Source organism: Meles meles, chromosome 16, assembly GCF_922984935.1.
Source record: "Meles meles chromosome 16, mMelMel3.1 paternal haplotype, whole genome shotgun sequence".
Taxonomy (NCBI): Eukaryota; Metazoa; Chordata; class Mammalia; order Carnivora; family Mustelidae; genus Meles; species Meles meles.
Window position 1 is genome coordinate 26,452,966 of NC_060081.1, and position 15,849 is coordinate 26,468,814.

General features: G+C 52.5%; 1 protein-coding gene across 6 annotated transcripts; it reads left to right on the plus strand.

Annotated features, from left to right (window-relative positions):
* The first annotated feature begins 4 nt into the window (after positions 1–4).
* CNNM3 (cyclin and CBS domain divalent metal cation transport mediator 3) lies at positions 5–15,458 on the plus strand. Of its 6 annotated transcripts, XR_006815319.1 has the most exons (9): positions 5–1,390; positions 6,751–6,894; positions 7,854–8,003; positions 8,374–8,543; positions 8,747–8,843; positions 9,107–9,240; positions 9,679–9,817; positions 12,388–12,487; positions 13,034–13,170. XR_006815319.1 is itself a non-coding variant. In XM_045981181.1 (8 exons), exons 1-8 carry the CDS (start codon positions 31–33, stop codon positions 13,208–13,210), a joined length of 2,337 nt encoding a protein of 778 aa, XP_045837137.1. In that variant the 5' UTR covers positions 5–30; the 3' UTR covers positions 13,211–15,458. The 6 variants fall into 6 exon arrangements, 5 of the variants coding, with proteins under 5 accessions (XP_045837137.1, XP_045837139.1, XP_045837140.1 ...); XM_045981181.1 differs by lacking the exon at positions 9,107–9,240 and having other exon boundaries at positions 13,034–15,458; XM_045981183.1 differs by lacking the exon at positions 12,388–12,487 and having other exon boundaries at positions 13,034–13,232.
* Positions 15,459–15,849: the final 391 nt, after the last annotated feature.

A 15,849-nucleotide genomic window follows, 5' to 3' on the forward strand; every position in this document is an offset into this window, starting at 1 on the left:
GCGCGGGAGGCCGAGAGGGGGCAGCAGGCGATGGCGGCGGCGGCGGCGGCGGCGGGTCCTCTAGGCTGGTTGTTCGCCGCGCTGTGCCTGGGCAACGCCGCCGTAGAGGCGGCGTCAGGCCCGCCAGTGTTGGGCGTCTGTCTGGAGGAGGACGGAGCCGCGGACGTGGGGTGGGAGCGCGGAGAAGAGGTGCGGACTGCACGGGAGGCCACCTTCCGCCTACGCCTCTTCGGCTCCGGCTTGGCCAACAGCTCTTGGTCCTGGGTGGCCCCCGAGGGGGCGGGCTGCCCCGAGGGCGGGCCGGCCGCGGCGCCCGAGGAGGCGGCGGCCCCCACGGGCGAGTGGCGCGCACTGCTGCGCCTGCGCGCCGAGGCCGCGCGCCCGCACTCGGCGCTGCTGGCGGTGCGCGGGGAGCCGGACGCGTCGGCGGCGGAGGAGGCGGCGGCCCCCGCGGGCGAGTGGAGCGCGCTGCTGCGCCTGCGCGCCGAGGCAGTGCGCCCGCATTCAGCGCTGCTGGCGGTGCGCGTGGAGCCAGGCGGCCCGGCAGCCGAGGAGGCGGCGCCGCCCTGGGCTCTGGGCCTGGGGGCGGCGGGGCTGCTGGCGCTGGCGGCGCTGGCGCGGGGCCTGCAGCTGAGCGCGCTGGCGCTGGCGCCGGCCGAGGTGCAGGTGCTGCGCGAGAGCGGCTCGGAGGCCGAGCGTGCGGCGGCGCGGCGCCTGGAGCCCTCGCGGCGCTGGGCCGGCTGCGCCCTGGGCGCGCTGTTGCTACTGGCCAGTCTGGCGCAGGCGGCGCTGGCGGTGCTGCTGTACCGCGCGGCCGGCCAGCGCGCCGTGCCCGCCGTGCTGGGCAGCGCAGGGCTCGTGTTCCTGGTGGGCGAGGTGGTGCCGGCTGCTGTGAGCGGTCGCTGGACGTTGGCGCTGGCGCCGCGCGCGCTGCTCCTCAGCCGCCTCGCGGTGCTGCTGACACTGCCTGTGGCGCTGCCCGTGGGTCAGTTGCTGGAGCTGGCGGCGCGGCCCGGGCGGCTGCGGGAGCGCGTGCTGGAGCTGGCCCGCGGTGGCGGCGACCCTTACAGCGATCTCAGCAAGGGCGTGCTGCGCTGCCGCACCGTGGAGGACGTGCTCACGCCGCTCGAGGACTGCTTCATGCTGGACGCCAGCGCCGTGCTGGACTTCAGCGTTCTGGCCAGCATCATGCAGAGCGGCCACACGCGCATCCCAGTGTACGAGGAGGAGCGCTCCAACATCGTGGACATGCTCTACCTCAAGGACTTGGCCTTCGTGGATCCCGAAGACTGCACGCCGCTCAGCACCATCACCCGCTTCTACAACCATCCGCTCCACTTCGTCTTCAACGACACCAAGCTGGACGCTGTCCTGGAGGAGTTCAAACGAGGTAACGGGACATTGGGGAGGGGACACGAATGCCAGCGTTCTCCGCTGGAAAAAAGGCAGGGGCATGTGGAAACTTTGAGGAAAGGGTCTCATCCTTTCGGAGGTCCCTCCGAGTACTTAGATGCTGGCCTCACAGCTCTCCGTGACCTTTTGAAATACTCAAAAGCTGTCGTTCAGAGCGCCGTGGAAAACAAAATTCCACTTTCCCTGGTAGGCCTAACTTGGGGAGCTAAGTCCACTTGACTCTAACCCACCAGTTTTTTCCTTCAAGGTCATTTTTGTGGGCTTTGGCTTTGTAACAGGTCTAAATTCTTTTTTTTTTTAAAGATTTTATTTATTTATTTGACAGAGAGAGATCACAGGTAGATAGAGAGGCAGGCAGAGAGAGAGAGAGGGAAGCAGGCTCCCTGCCGAGCAGAGAGCCCGATGCGGGACTCGATCCCAGGACCCTGAGATCATGACCTGAGCCGAAGGCAGCGGCTCAACCCACTGAGCCACCCAGGCGCCCAACAGGTCTAAATTCTTAAGTAGAAACTATAAGAATAGAAAAGAGGATAGTCTCTAGACACCTGGTCGCTTTCACATGCACACATAACATCAAATTAATTAACATCACGTGCACACAAACATCAAACAGCTGGGCCTGTGACGTTTCAAGGATCATTGTTAAGGTCTTTTGTGGGCTGCCGCCTTGCTGATAACAGAAGAAGGAATGACACCTGATTTTCTGCAAATGTGGAAGACACTTTCACTTTGATTTAATCAGAAACAACTTTATGGATGCTGATTTAGTCTCTGCTTGGTCTTGTCTTTTTTTTTTAACTTCCCTTTTCTGACTATGAGGAAGGTCTGTCAGGGTCTTTTTTTTTTTTTTTTTAAGTTTTTTTATTAGAGAAAGAGAACATGGGAGGAGAGAGAGGTCAGCTGGAGAGGGGGCACTTTGCTCTTCGGTTTAAGATGGGCGAGTTGAGTGGCTTTGGGTTAAAATGTTGTCAGGAATGAGCCAGTTGGGAGAGAAGGCCCACCCTCAAGGCTCCTCCTGTTCTGGGATGGTGGGTGACCTTGGAGCAGCTCTGGGGAACCCGGAGGTTGAATGAGGAGCTTGTCAGTTGTCTTCACCTTTCTCCCCCTCTGACAAGTGAGGGTTATTCTCAGGGGCAGATTGGCTTCGTCTTTCCTCTGATATCCTGGAGCCTTTCTCCGCTTCTCTTTGCAGTGCACTCCTTTGGCAGGTACCAGTTTTTCCGAATTAAAGTCCTTTTTGGCCTAACCCCTTTCTTCATTTTGTTTATGAACAAAGGGGATATTGCAGCTTTTATGGCGCCTGAGGTTTGAGAAATCTGTTCCCTTCCCGTCTCTCTGCCAAGTGTGTGAGCTGGTGGTGCCCTCTGAATTTCCTGAAGCTGGAGTCTTGGCATCTTGGCAGCTATCATTCCAGGGCCTGTGCCTTTCATCCCTTCAGAGCACTGTCTGTTTTGGAACTCTGTAGTCTGGGAAAGGCCCCTTCTCTGGTGAGGTGCCTCTTAGTTAGTGTGCAGGCTTGAGATGATACCAAATATTTTGGGCAAACATTACCAGGAAGAGCGCGTACTCTGGAGCTGCAGTAAATAAAGTGTGTTTTCTTTAAAGCTGTTAATCCTGCTGTCTTTGTCAGCCCCTCTATGAGAATTTAAGGACAGTCAACCAAAGGAGGAATTAGGATGCATGCTTTCAGAATCTCTGCTTTAAACCAACTGAGTTCAGATTAATTGTCAGAAACCAAAGGATCCCCGTGATTCTGAAAAGAGACCTGCTGTGAGGAATGTCAACCTAGCACTTTTTTCTTGGGATGTGTTCTGACAGTTCCTTTATTGTGTTCCCTCTCTTGCTGTGTCTCTGTCAAGTCTTTAAAAAAAAAAATTAAAGGACATGGGGGCGCTTGGGTGGCTCAGTAGGTGAAGCATCTGCCTTTGGCTCAGGACATGATCTTGGGGTCCTGGGATCGAGTCCGGTATCAGGCTCCCTGCTCAGTGGGGAGTCTGTTGCTCCCTCCCTCCTTCCCCCTGCTTGTGCTCTCTCTCTCTCACTCTCTGTCTCTCAAATAAATAAACTAATGAAAGAAAGGCAGAGGAATTTAAACTCCATCTGCATTTTTGCAAATATTCTAGAAATTAGGCATTGTGGAAGAATTCTATAGCATCCATGTAATTTAGGAGTACATTTGAGCCTGCTAACTAGAATTAAAGCTCTGTAGAGCTTTTTCAGGGCTTTCTGGTTGATGATGTTAAGATGCGCCATCTGCCCCTTAACCGGAGGCTCTGTGCTCCGGGAGAGCTGTAGGCACCTGTCCTGGGGCCCGTGGTGTTTCCAGTCAGCCAGCCAGGGGCATGTGTGTTTTCAGAGCATTGTATCCCATCAGATGAGAAATAAACTTTAAGTCCTCCAGCTGCCTGTTTTTTGTGTAGCCCTACTGCTTTTTCATGGTTGCCATCTCAACCCCTCAGATATTCTGTATTGAGATGAAATCACATGACCACTGTGTCAGGGGATCTTTCAGGGGCTCCGCTTTCGTCTGTTATCCAGTCACCCCATGCGGCAGGTCACTGAGACTTGTGCCTGTTTTATTTTTATTTTTTTTTTAAAGATTTTATTTATTTATTTGACAGAGATCACAAGTAGGCAGAGAGGCAGACAGAGAGAGAGAGGAGGAAGCAGGCTCTCCACTGAGCAGAGAGCCCGATGCGGGACTCGATCCCAGGACACTGGGATCATGACCTGAGCCGAAGGCAGAGGCTTTAACACTGAGCCACCCAGGTGCCCCTTGTGCCTGTTTTACAGAAGTTTGAAAGCAGGGGAGAAGTTAGTCCATTCTAAGGGTAACCTGTTTGAGGTGCTGGCATTCTGGAAGAATGCAGCTGAAATGGATTCTCTCTGCCCTTAGACAGTCATCTAGAACCTGGGCTTTGGTTCCCAGATTCTGACCAAAATTGTATGTCAAGCTTCAGCCTTCCTCATCCAGTCTGACAGATTAGTACCACATGGGGGGTCGGCTTGGCCCTCACAGAAGTGATGCCCTGTCTGCCGGTGCGAGCCATTCCCAGCACAGATACTCAGGGGTGGGAAGCATCTGGAAATGCTGCTGTTCTTCATTCAGTACTTCTGTGTCAGCAGGAATGAGCAGGTAGTTCTCGGGGACCCCTGACCTTTTTCCCCTGGAAAGGGGGAAGACAGTGTGGTTATTTCTGCCTTTAATTTTTGTCTGAACGTGTTAGAGCATCCTGAAGAACAGTACTTTCTTTAGAAGGGCCTCTGGGCTGGTGACAGTACCCTAGCCCAATGTAACTCACTCAGAGGGGAAGGTCTCCTGAGATTTGGTCTGTTGTTCTCCAGTGAACGTGATTTAAATATGATGGTTAAGAGAATGGATTCAGGGCGCCTGGGTGGCTTAGTCAGTTAAGCGTCTGCCTTCGGCTCACGTCATGATCCCAGGGTCTTGGGATTCAGTCTTGCATTGGGGGAGGTCCCTGCTTAGTGTGGACTGCTGCTCCTCCTCCCCTTGCTCCCTCCTGCTCATGGTCTCTTTCTCTCTCTCTGCCAAATAAATAAATAAAATATAAATAAAATCTTAGAAAAGAAGAAACACATTCAGGAGCCTGTTGCCTGGGTTCAAATCTCGGTTTTGCACTTCAGTGAGTCACTGAAGCTCTCTTAGCCTCAGTTTTCTCGGCAGACTGTAAATGGGAATAATACTCTCTTCCCAGTAAGTTGTTAAATGAATACAGCACTTAGTGGCCAACACACAGTAGGCACATTTGTGTCACATTTCTTCAGTTCAGAGGTGTGTTGCCTTTTGCATTTCAATATCTCTGTAATCAGGATGTGCCTCACAATTGACAGCATCTTCAATTTGATGAAATACATTAAATGTTTTCATTTTCTTTTCTAGAGCCTCATTCCTTTTTTTTAAGATTTTATTTATTTATTTTTTAAATATTTAAGATTTATTTATTTGACAGAAAAATCACAAGTAGGCAGAGAGGCAGGCAGAGAGGGAGAAGCAGGCTCCCCGCTGAGCAGAGAGCCCCATGCAGGGCTCGATCCCAGGACCCTGAGATCATGACCTGAACCGAAGGCAGAGGCCCAATCTACTGAGCCACCCAGGCGCCCCTAAGATTTTATTTTTAAGTCATCCCTACCCCCAGCATGGGGCTTGAACTCACGACCCTGAGATCAAGAGTTGCATGCTCCACCAACTGAGCCAGCCAGCTGCCCCTGTTTTAGTATTTTAAATTTTTTTTAGATTTTATTTATTTGAGACAGAGAGTGCGAGCTGGAGGGGGAGGGGAAGAGGTGAGAGAATCTCAAGGAGACCCCATACTGAGTGTGGAACCTGATGTGGGGCTTGATCTTGCAATTCTAAGATAATGAACAGAGCTGAAATCAAGAATTGGATGCTTAACTGACTGAGCCACCCAGGAGCCTCTGTTCTAATATTTTTATATTGATTGCATGTTATAGTGATATTGAGGGCTATACTGAGTTAATTATAATATGTTGTTAATTTCACTTGTGTCTTTTTTTTTTTTTTTTAATGTGGCTACTCAGAAATTTAAAATTGCATATGTGGTTTCCATTCTTTTTCTTTTGGGCAGGTATAAAGTTTCATAGATGAAAAGCAGAGTCAGTTCTTGAATTTTTCTCAACACTCCCCAGCATTCTGAAGCTTGGGCTTTTGTTCAAACTTCTATTTCTTTATCAGACAAGGAAACAAATAGGAAGCTCACCTGAAGGAGGGGAAGGTGAACAGCTCCAGGCTGCAGCTCCTCCTCCCACACCGTCTGGGCTCTTACTGGCCACTCACCATTTGTCGTCTTCCCCTGGATGGCTTGCATAGACCTTGGCTTCTGGAAATAAAGGACAGCTTTCAGAATTAGGGAAACTTTCCCAGGAGAGTCACTGGGTGGCCCCTCTGCGCACCCCCCCCCCAATTTAGGCCGTCCCAGGGGAGCCCCTGCTTCTGGAGTCAGTGCCCTTGTGCATGCAGCCTTTCCTCGTCTGGTTGGTCTGACCATCCTTATCTAAATCGCGTTCCTGTGGATCCAGGCTGACACGGCGCTACCCTTGCCTGGGTGGCCTTGTGCAGCCGACCACAGTGCCTGAGATGGAGGGTCCTCATGTGTAAAGGGAAGCTCATCCTCATGAGTGTGTTGAGAGTCTTAGGTAAGAACTTAGGGAGAATGTCATTGGTGCCTGGTACCTTGTGGGACCTTTTGGGAACACAGACATCAGCTTCCGTCACTCTGATGAGCTCGTACCAGGCAGGACTAAGCAAAATGGGAGCCCCCCCCCGGCCAGCTGTAATCTGAGCATCCCCTCCCCCAGGGAAGTCCCACCTGGCCATCGTGCAGAAGGTGAACAACGAGGGTGAAGGTGACCCCTTCTACGAGGTGCTGGGCCTGGTCACCCTAGAGGACGTCATTGAGGAGATCATCAAGTCTGAGATCCTGGACGAGTCTGAGGACTACCGTGAGTCTTGACTCCTGGCGTTGTTCTATTTCAACTGGTTTGTCAAGCCTGCTGAGATGTGTGGTGTTCATCAACCTCAGAGAACAGTAGGTCTCCGTGTTGTTGAAACAAGGCTAGATCTCCAGTCTGAGCTGTTACCTAGCCGGGCGTGCGTGCGAGGGAGGGGGCCCAATTTGTGCCTGGAGGTGGAGCCGTAGTGGCCTGGTGGGTGGGGCCTCTGCCCTTTATGGGCCTTTCCCAGGCTCTCATCTTCCTTGGCCTTTGGCTTTCTCATGTTCTTTCCTACATTGCAGAAGCCTCTCCTCAAAGAATCCCATTCTTTACTGCCGAGACGGTCTTAACAAAACCGAAGATCCTGGGGCCTGTGATTGTGCCTTAGAGGTGTCTGCCTCTTAGGAAGATGGCTGAGGTCTGCAGGGCAAACACAGAGCCCGTGCTTGATGGCACAGGCCTTACATGCACTCTTGGGACAGAACCCCCCCACCTCTGTTTACTGTCAAGTGAATTGCTTTGCCCAGAGTCTGTCCCCAAAATGTACCCTCTTGAGTTTGGCTCCTCAGACTGCCATAGGCATGGGGACATCAGGTTAGCTGCTGCTTTTAAGCCCCTGTAATCTGCAAAGACATGGTTTCTGGTGACCAACTGTGGCTCTTTCTAAGGAAGTCTTGCTGTCCTGTCAGTATTCTACCTTTCCAGCTCCGAAGAGAGGAGCAATCCCTTCCCGTCCTTCCTCAGGCTATAGCTTGAGAACAGGCCTGTGCCCTCTGTTGTGAGTGCCAGGTTTGCTCCGTGCTGGGAGTGGCTGCCGGGCCCTAGCAAGGCAGCATGCCGAGGCTGTATCCTTGGGCTCTGATGCTGCCTCCCCTGCTGAGAAGCCCCAGGCCTTGGCACCATGCCTTCGTTTGGGCATGCTGATTGGAGGGATGCTGTGCCTCAGTGGGCCTTCGCACCATCCTTAGGAGACGCTGCTGTGAGGAAGAAGCCCGCTCCTCTGAGTGCCCCTCTCAGGCGGAAAGAGGACTTCTCACTGTTCAAGGTGTCTGATGATGAATATAAAGTGAAGATCTCGCCTCAGCTGCTCTTGGCCACCCAGCAGTTTCTGTCCCAAGGTGAGGGTGAAGGGTTAGCCTTTGCTTTCTGGCTCACGTCCAGTGGGTCAGGAGGCCCCCAGGGCAGACACCGAGGGCCCTCATTCCCAGTAAGGAGGAGAGTATCCTGGAGAACTTCTTTGCTTCTCTCTAGCCCCGCCAGCGTCTCCAGGCATTTGAGGGGGCAGCTCCTCATGACAGGGCTGAGAGCAGGAGCTAGGCTGGTGTCTCCTCTGGCGGGCCAGGACAGGGAGCCTTGGCCTGAGGGGGTGTGGCCTTCCCAGTGCTCTTGTGTTGGGGAGGTGACTTGGCTCAGGGAAGCAGGAGTCGGGTGTAGTCATGCAGGCCACTCTGGGCCCAGTGGACACTGTCCCTTTATTCTGTGGGGCAGAGGTGGATGTGTTCAGCCCCTTGCGGATCTCTGAGAAGGTCCTGCTGCACCTGCTGAAGCATCCCAGTGTCAACCAGGAAGTGAGGTTTGATGAGAGCAACCGTCTAGCTGCTCACCATTACCTCTACCAGCGCAGCCAGCCGGTGGACTACTTCATTCTCATCCTGCAGGTAATTGCCAGCCCATGCTGGAGCCCCCCCCACTTGCTCAGAAAGTAGGGGAGGGTCTGAGAGGGAGGATCGTCTCTATCCATACCCCCTGGATAACTGGGGTTGGTGCTCTCTCCTTGTGCTCTCTTCTGGCAGGAAAGGTAATCTGTCCACATCTGTTTCTCTCCCTGCCCCTCCTTCCTCCCTGTCCCTACACCTCCCAGGGCAGGGTTGAGGTGGAGATCGGGAAAGAGGGCCTGAAGTTTGAGAATGGGGCCTTCACCTACTATGGAGTGTCTGCCCTGACAGCACCATCCTCAGGTAAGCTGCAGCCCTTCCTGGAGCCGGAGGCTGGGCTTGGCTGCTGGCCTGGGGCTCCCCGGGGCCCAGGACTCTGGGCTGGCCTTTCTCCTGTCTGGGCTGTGTCGAGGGAGAGGGCAGTGTTTGTTTGGGTCTGTCTCTGTTGCTTGCCCTCCTTTTCTGTGCTTGTAGCCATGTTCCCTCCCAGAGGGATCTGTGGGGTGGATCTTCAAGACGGTGCAGTTGTCCCCACCAGAGATGTCACTGATTGTTCCTTCTGCTAGTTCACCAGTCCCCGGTGTCCTCGCTCCAGTCCCTCCGCCACGACCTGCAGCCCGAGCCAGCCGATGGTGCCCGCTTGTCTGCGTACTGTCCTGACTACACCGTGAGGGCCCTCTCTGACCTGCAGCTCATTAAGGTGACTGTCTGGGCTGCTCATTGGTGCTGGCTGTTAGCCAGCTTTGTGTCCCTAAGGGGCTAAACCAGCCAGCTGCAAGTTTGTATGGATTAAGAGTAAATTCTGCTTGAGTCTTTCTGAGACTTGCCAGAGCAAGACCTTGTTACTTGCCCTGAAGGACGGGCGTCCTTGGCTCCAGGAAGTCCCTCTGACTTCTGGCAGTCTAGTCTCATCGCCAGGACTGTGCACCTTTTGAGATCTTGAAGACACTGCTTGATTGCTCTTCTCTGCCCTTAGCTGGCTTGAAGCTCTTCCTTTTTCTGGATCCTGCCGAATGTGATGCTCCCACCTAGTTCTGGTGCTTGTGGGCAGGAGGGAGACATGTGACCTTCCTGGACCTCACTTTCTCCACCTGGCTTTGCGAGTTGCACCTGCCTGGGAATGCTTTCTATTCTCTAGGTCACGCGGCTGCAGTACCTCAATGCACTCCTGGCTACTCGAGCCCAGAGCCTGCCACAGTCCCCAGAGAACGCAGATCTCCAGGTCATCCCAGGCAGCCAGACCAGGCTCCTTGGGGACAAGACAGCCACAGCAGCAGGTGAGCCCCGCAGGGCCACATTCTCGGTATGGCAGGCCAGAGGGCAGGCATGTCCTTTGCCGCTCCTTGCCGCTCCCACACACACTCACTCTCTGCCCCCACTCTGCCCTGTGTTCCTCTTTTCTTGTCCCCTTTTCTGCCCATTCTTTCCTTTTTGTCTTTTCATTCTTCTTAGTAGCTCCGGTGACCCTGCACCGCAGACCAGCTGGCATTGACAGTATGTTCAGTCAGCATTTCTCTGGAAGACTCTTAGGATGGGTTGCCTTAATTAGAGAACAGGTACTAAATGGGAATAAGATCAAGTTCAGACACTCTTGGTCAGTTAGGATTAGGGGTAGGTCACCAGTGGGCCCGGCTCCGAAGGTGGCTGGCTGGCAGACACTATCCCAGGAGCTGGGAAGGGCAGCCGCTGAGGTGTTTGGTCAGGTCAAGCTAATATATAAGGCCCGTCCCTCACATCTCAGGTTCCACTGTGAGCCAGATACCACCTTGGAAGAAATAGACTCTGTAATGTGGGGTGGGGCATGGGCTAGCAAACCCTGCCTTGTAGATTATAATGAGGGAAAATAAAAAGGAGCCTGTGGAGAGTGGGCTTTGGGTAGGAGTGCTAAAAAGTTCAGGTTGCCTTGTTACTCAGGGAGGTACTTTTATTCTAGTTGAGCTCCTAAGTTGGGGTCAGAGATTCACTCGAAGGCTGGGTGGTCCTGGGGGAGTGGGGGGGGGGGCTTCCAGAGAGGCTGTGGAAGGAGCTGCAGGCTGCCGGCTGCCCTGGGCACTCTGAAGTGGGGACACTGAGCTCTCTTGAACACTAGCTTTCCCTGACAACGCTAGGAGCTTTGCTCGTCCTCACTCGTCTAAGACAACTTCTCCATTTTCAGAGGTGGTAATTGTTAGACCCATTTTATAGATGAAGAATCAGAAGCAGAGAAAGACCTAGGCACCCTGGCTTGGAGCCTCTGCATGCCCTTGGGCTCAGGGCATTGGTGTGTCACAGGGACACAGACATAGGGTCTGGTTACTTAGACCCACCCTTGAGAACACGAACGTGTTCTTATGATGCCTGCTTTCTGAGAGGAGATGTGCAGGTGCAAGGGACAGGAACCCCGCCCCAGGCCTGTGAGTGGCTCAGCAGCTGAGCGCTCTCTGTGCGCTGGTGGAAGGGGGTCCCAGCTTGAGGCGTGCTGCTCCAGCTCTGGATCTTGGCCTTCTCAGTGAATGTGTACTGAGAAGTGGTGTTCTGTGTTTAGGGCTGATCACGGTTCTGTATTTACCTGCTGTGATGTTCTGTTGTGAGATGCCACTTACACCATCACTTTAGACTTGGGTCTCAAAAGTCAGTATGTTTTTGTTTTTTCAAAATGTGAGTGTTTGGTTTTGTTTTTTTTCAATGTGAGTCTTTTCTGCCTTCATCTGCTTATTCAGACTGTATGTGTTCTATTCAAGGTGTACACATAAAATCTAAGAATGATGGTTTTTTCCTTCATTTCATCCTTTATTATACACGTAGTTTTTTAAGGTCCTTTTTAGGCTTCAACCATTCATTGGGCAGTTTTCTGAGGAAACACAGGTGTCCCCTGAAAGCTCTCTTTGCACCACTTTGCTTTTACAAAAGACTTCGGTTCGTGCCCATTTTCACTAACTGAAAGAACTCCGAAGAGGAGTTTTGCTTTATGAAATGGTAATTGTTTCTTTGCTTCATGCCGTGCTGGCTTACACAAGATTTCATGGGAGCGCTCTGCTGTCAGGAGGCAGGGGAGACGCATGACCTGCAGTGGCCCTGCGGGTCCTTTGCCTCTCTGCGACGGCTTACCTGCTTTGCACGGGAGCAGTGTCCTTGCCAGTGACGTTTATCCGAGACTGTTACGTTGAGCATAGAGCACTGCCATCTCATTCTTTTGTCAGGATGTTGGTTTTCCACCATTCGAGACCGAGACCGGATATTTGTCCCCCGCTCCCTGCCTCAGCCCTCTGAGTCCCTGCTGCAGCTCAGCCTCTGCCCCCAGGAGGGCTTTGTGTCAGTGGCTCATCTGTGCTTGGCGGCCCCTGCTGCCCCCAGGAGGGCTTTGTGCCTCTGCGCTTGTGACGTCAGAACCACCCCTGATTGACTTGGGCCCGGGATTTGCTGGCAGAGAAATGCCTTTATTGAGATGATTGGGAAATTTTTAACTCCTGCAGTGGGGATGGGCAGACTGGCCGGTTGTTTATGGATTGTATATAGCTGCTTTTGGCTGCGGCTGTGGAGCAGACTTGTTGCCACAGGGATGGAGACCTGCAAAACCTAAAAATGTAGGCCCTTTGCAGAAGGTTCCTTGACCCCTGGCCCGTCACATCAGACTCAGCATAGCTCCTGCACAATGACCATTCTCAGAGCTGATTTCCAAGGGCGAGTCCACTCCAGATGCCGTTCTACCTGCTCCCTCTGGTTCCGAGCCTCGGGCCGCGGGGGGCACACCTGCCCGGCCCCCGCCCGCCCCCCTCAGCAGCCTGCGGGGTTGCCCAAGCCGAGCTGCCCTGTTGGCGCAGCTGCACAGCTGGTCTCCTCTTGTCTCTCTCCCCTCTGCTCTCTCTAGCCTTCCCCGTAGACCTTTCCCTCTTTGGCACATTTGGAAACTGCAGTTGATAATTGACTGTGGACTAGTGAGCATTTTTTGTTTTCAGAAAACACCCAAGGTAAATATCTTCCCTTTCCCTTTCCTTTGCTTTCCTTCCCCATCCCTCTAGCTGCCGGGAGGGGCCCTGGACACTGCTGCCCCCACACAAGGAGGTGTTTCTCGGGGTGGGTGGTGAGGGGGCCCTTCCTGCCCTTCATTGCTACTTTCCATCTCATTTGCTAAAAGACAGGCGGGGTCATGAAAGAACCCGCTCAGTGGTGGAAACTACAGCTTCCTTCGGGGCAGGGCCTTTCGTGTCCTGAGCAGGCTTCTCTCGTACAGCCTTAGGGCCTCCAGCTCCTGTGAGCAGAAACCCCCTGGCCTGCTTTCCCCTCTCGCTGATGCAGCCCTCCTCCTCCCAGTGGTTTTCTCTTGGGAGGCAGAGTTAGCCTGCCCACTTTCCTGCCTGCTCACTCCCAGCTCTGCCTTGGCACTGAGGTGTCCTGCGGCTCCTCCGCCTTGCCAGCCTTTTCCTGTCCTGAAGAGAATTTTGGTACTTGGTTTGGATGGGACCTGCTTCCTTCACTGGCTTTGATATTAATTCTCCTTTTCCTCTCTCCTCTAGGGCCGCACCACAGCAGACCTGGCCTCCCAGCGGAGGAGAGCCCTGGGCGGAACCCAGGGGTTTAACTGCTTGCCAGGCAGCCCCAGGTCTGGGGAACGGACAAGCACGTGGGGAACTGGAGAGCCGAGGAGTAGCTTCCTATCAGCCTGTCCCCAACCCCTCCAGGCCACGTTTTAGATGGCCCTTATACATGTGGATCCTGGGCTATCCTCAGAACCAGACTTCAGTGCCAGGAGCCTTCAGCAGTCCTGCCCTCCTTTAGGAAATGGGGGTCAGTTGGGGCACAGCCCTCCAGGCCTGCTTCTGAAGGGAATGAAAAGGACACCGTCCTCTCTGGTCCCCAGGACCCAGCCTTCTCCCCGTGACAATGCAGTGTATTTATACCTCTTTGGGCCAAGCCATGGTGTGAGTGCACGATTACTGCCTTTATGTGGCTGTGACTTGTACTCACTTCGCTTTTAATTTGCCAGCCTTCTGCTGCCGGCAGCACTTTCTGAGCAAACCAGGGGCACTAGTTTGGGCTGGGGGTTCACATCCTTGGCCACAGTTAACTATTTGGCTTCCCTTACAATGCCATGTTTCCAAGCACGCACCCCAGCCTGTCCCATGTGCCAAACCTCGAAGCTCAGTGACCCACCAATGTGTCCCACTGTCCTGCTCCCTCCCGTGGAGGTTGCTTCTCTGAGCTCTGCGCTCAGAGCCCCGAGCGAGCGAGCTCTCCCCCAGTGGCACTGAGGAGGCCTGCTCCTTCTGCCTCTCTGCCTATTTACTTAGTTGCCACTAACAGTATTGTCACTTTCTGTATTTGAAGAAGAGAGGTCACACGTGGGAGGACAGGGTATGCTGCCCCTAACCCTCTCTCAGTTGCTGGATCCCAGGGGGTGTAGCCAACCGTTAGGCCTACTTTGTACCTCCTTCCCAGGCCTCCATGGAGAGCTGGGTGGCTGCCACCGGCATGGAGAGCAGCAAGGAGGGGAAGGCTTGGTTATGGAGCAGGTAGAGCCTCATCCCCTTTCTTTAAAACAAAACAAAACAAAACCTGTCTGTTTTTCTTGTATCTATAACATTTCAGCTCTTTGCTTTTTTTTTTTGCTGCTCTTAGCTGCAGGGTTTTAGAGGATTGGGAACAAGAAGGCATTTATGTTTTCTTTCTGGTTTACCCATTTTTACCTCCTGCAGTTCTTCAACTGTGTAGAAACTGGGGCGTCACAGAGACATAGCATTGCAGATTGGATAGGGAGGGAGGAGGACTTCTAGAGGCTTCTCAAAGGAATTCGGGTTCCTTCTCTGGGACCAGTGGGAATGAAGGCCAAAGAACAATGGCATGCTCGCTTAGAAACTTCTCAAGGAATTCTAAGAGCAAACCCAGGTGGGAAACATTTTACGATCATCTCTCTCCAGAACAGTGGTTCTTAACTTTAGCTGCATTGTTAGAATCACCTGTCAAATTGAAAAATACTGATACCTGATATCTGGGGCTCCTTCTTTGTGGGAGCCTGATTTAGTTAATCTAAGGATCAGGATTTTATTTTTTCAAACAATTTTAATTAAAGCAAAAAAAAAACTTTTTTAAGTCACCTCCACACCCAGTGTGGGGCTTGAACTCCCAACCTTGAGATCAAGAGTCATGTGCTCTGCTGACTGAGCTGGCCAGGCACTCCTGAAACAATTTTATTGTACATAAGAGTGAAGAGTTCCGTATACCCTTCACCCAGCTTCCCTTAATGTTAACATCTTACATAACCTGGTACATCTATCAGAACTAAAAAAATTAACATCGGTACAAACCCGTGAACTGAATTACAGAGTTCATTGGATCTAATCAGTTTCTCCAATAATGTCCTTTTTCCGTTGCAGGATCCAATCCAGGATACCAAGTTGCATTTAGAGTTACTGCTTACTCTTTTCTGACTTGTTTTGAAACAATTACAGATTTGTAGGAAGTTGCAGGCTGGAGGGACCCTTCACCCAGTTTTCCTCCATGGTTATTCTTGCACAGTTAGAACACAGTATCAACACCATGAAGCTGACGCTGGTCCAGTGTGAGGGATCGTTCTCTGTCCTCCCGGGTAGATTTTGTGTAGCTGCCACTGCAGTCTCAACAGAGCTGTCCCACCACCACAAGGGTCTCCCTCGGAACTCCTCGTTAGAGCCCCAGCCACCTGCTCGGCCTCCATCCCCAATCCCTGGCAACCACTAATCTAAGATTTTGTCATTTCAACATCGTATACAGTGTGTGACCCACCAGTCACCAGTTTGGGATTGGCTTTTTTCACTCCACAGAATAATCGAGAGGTGGATCCAGGTTGTTGTGTGTGTTGGTAGTTCATTCCTTTTGATTGCTGCGTAGTATTCCTTGGTATGCTCACTGTCCCGTTGAAGGACGTCTGGGTGGCTATTCCAAATAAAGCTGCTATGAACATTCCTTACAGGTTTTTGTGTTAACGTTGGCTTTCTGAGGAAAATGTCCAGTAATACAGGGTTGTGTGGTCATTGCATGGTTGACTTTTTTTTAGAGACTGCCACATTGCCTTTAGTGTAGCTGTACGATTTTATGTTCCCACCAGTGACGTGTGAATGAGCCAGTTCCTCTCACCGTTTATTTTTAGCCATTCAGGTAGGTGTATAGTGAGATCTCATTGTGGTTTCCAGTTGTATTAACATAATAGCCGACAGAGATCTTTTCATGTGCTGCTTGTGTGAAATAACTATTTTTCACCCATTTCTGGTTGGATTGTATGGTCTTTCACTGTTGTTTTGAGAGTTCTGTATATAGTCTACTAGTTCTTTGTTGGGTTTTTGTTTGGTTTGCAAAA

Bases quoted from the DNA above. Each gene is read 5' to 3' on its own strand.
- CNNM3 (XM_045981181.1), top strand. From the start codon at position 31: ATGGCGGCGGCGGCGGCGGCGGCGGGTCCTCTAGGCTGGTTGTTCGCC. The intron at 8,544-8,746 runs GTAATTGCCAGC...TACACCTCCCAG, and splicing joins ACTTCATTCTCATCCTGCAG to GGCAGGGTTGAGGTGGAGAT. The intron at 8,844-9,678 runs GTAAGCTGCAGC...TCTATTCTCTAG, and splicing joins CCTGACAGCACCATCCTCAG to GTCACGCGGCTGCAGTACCT.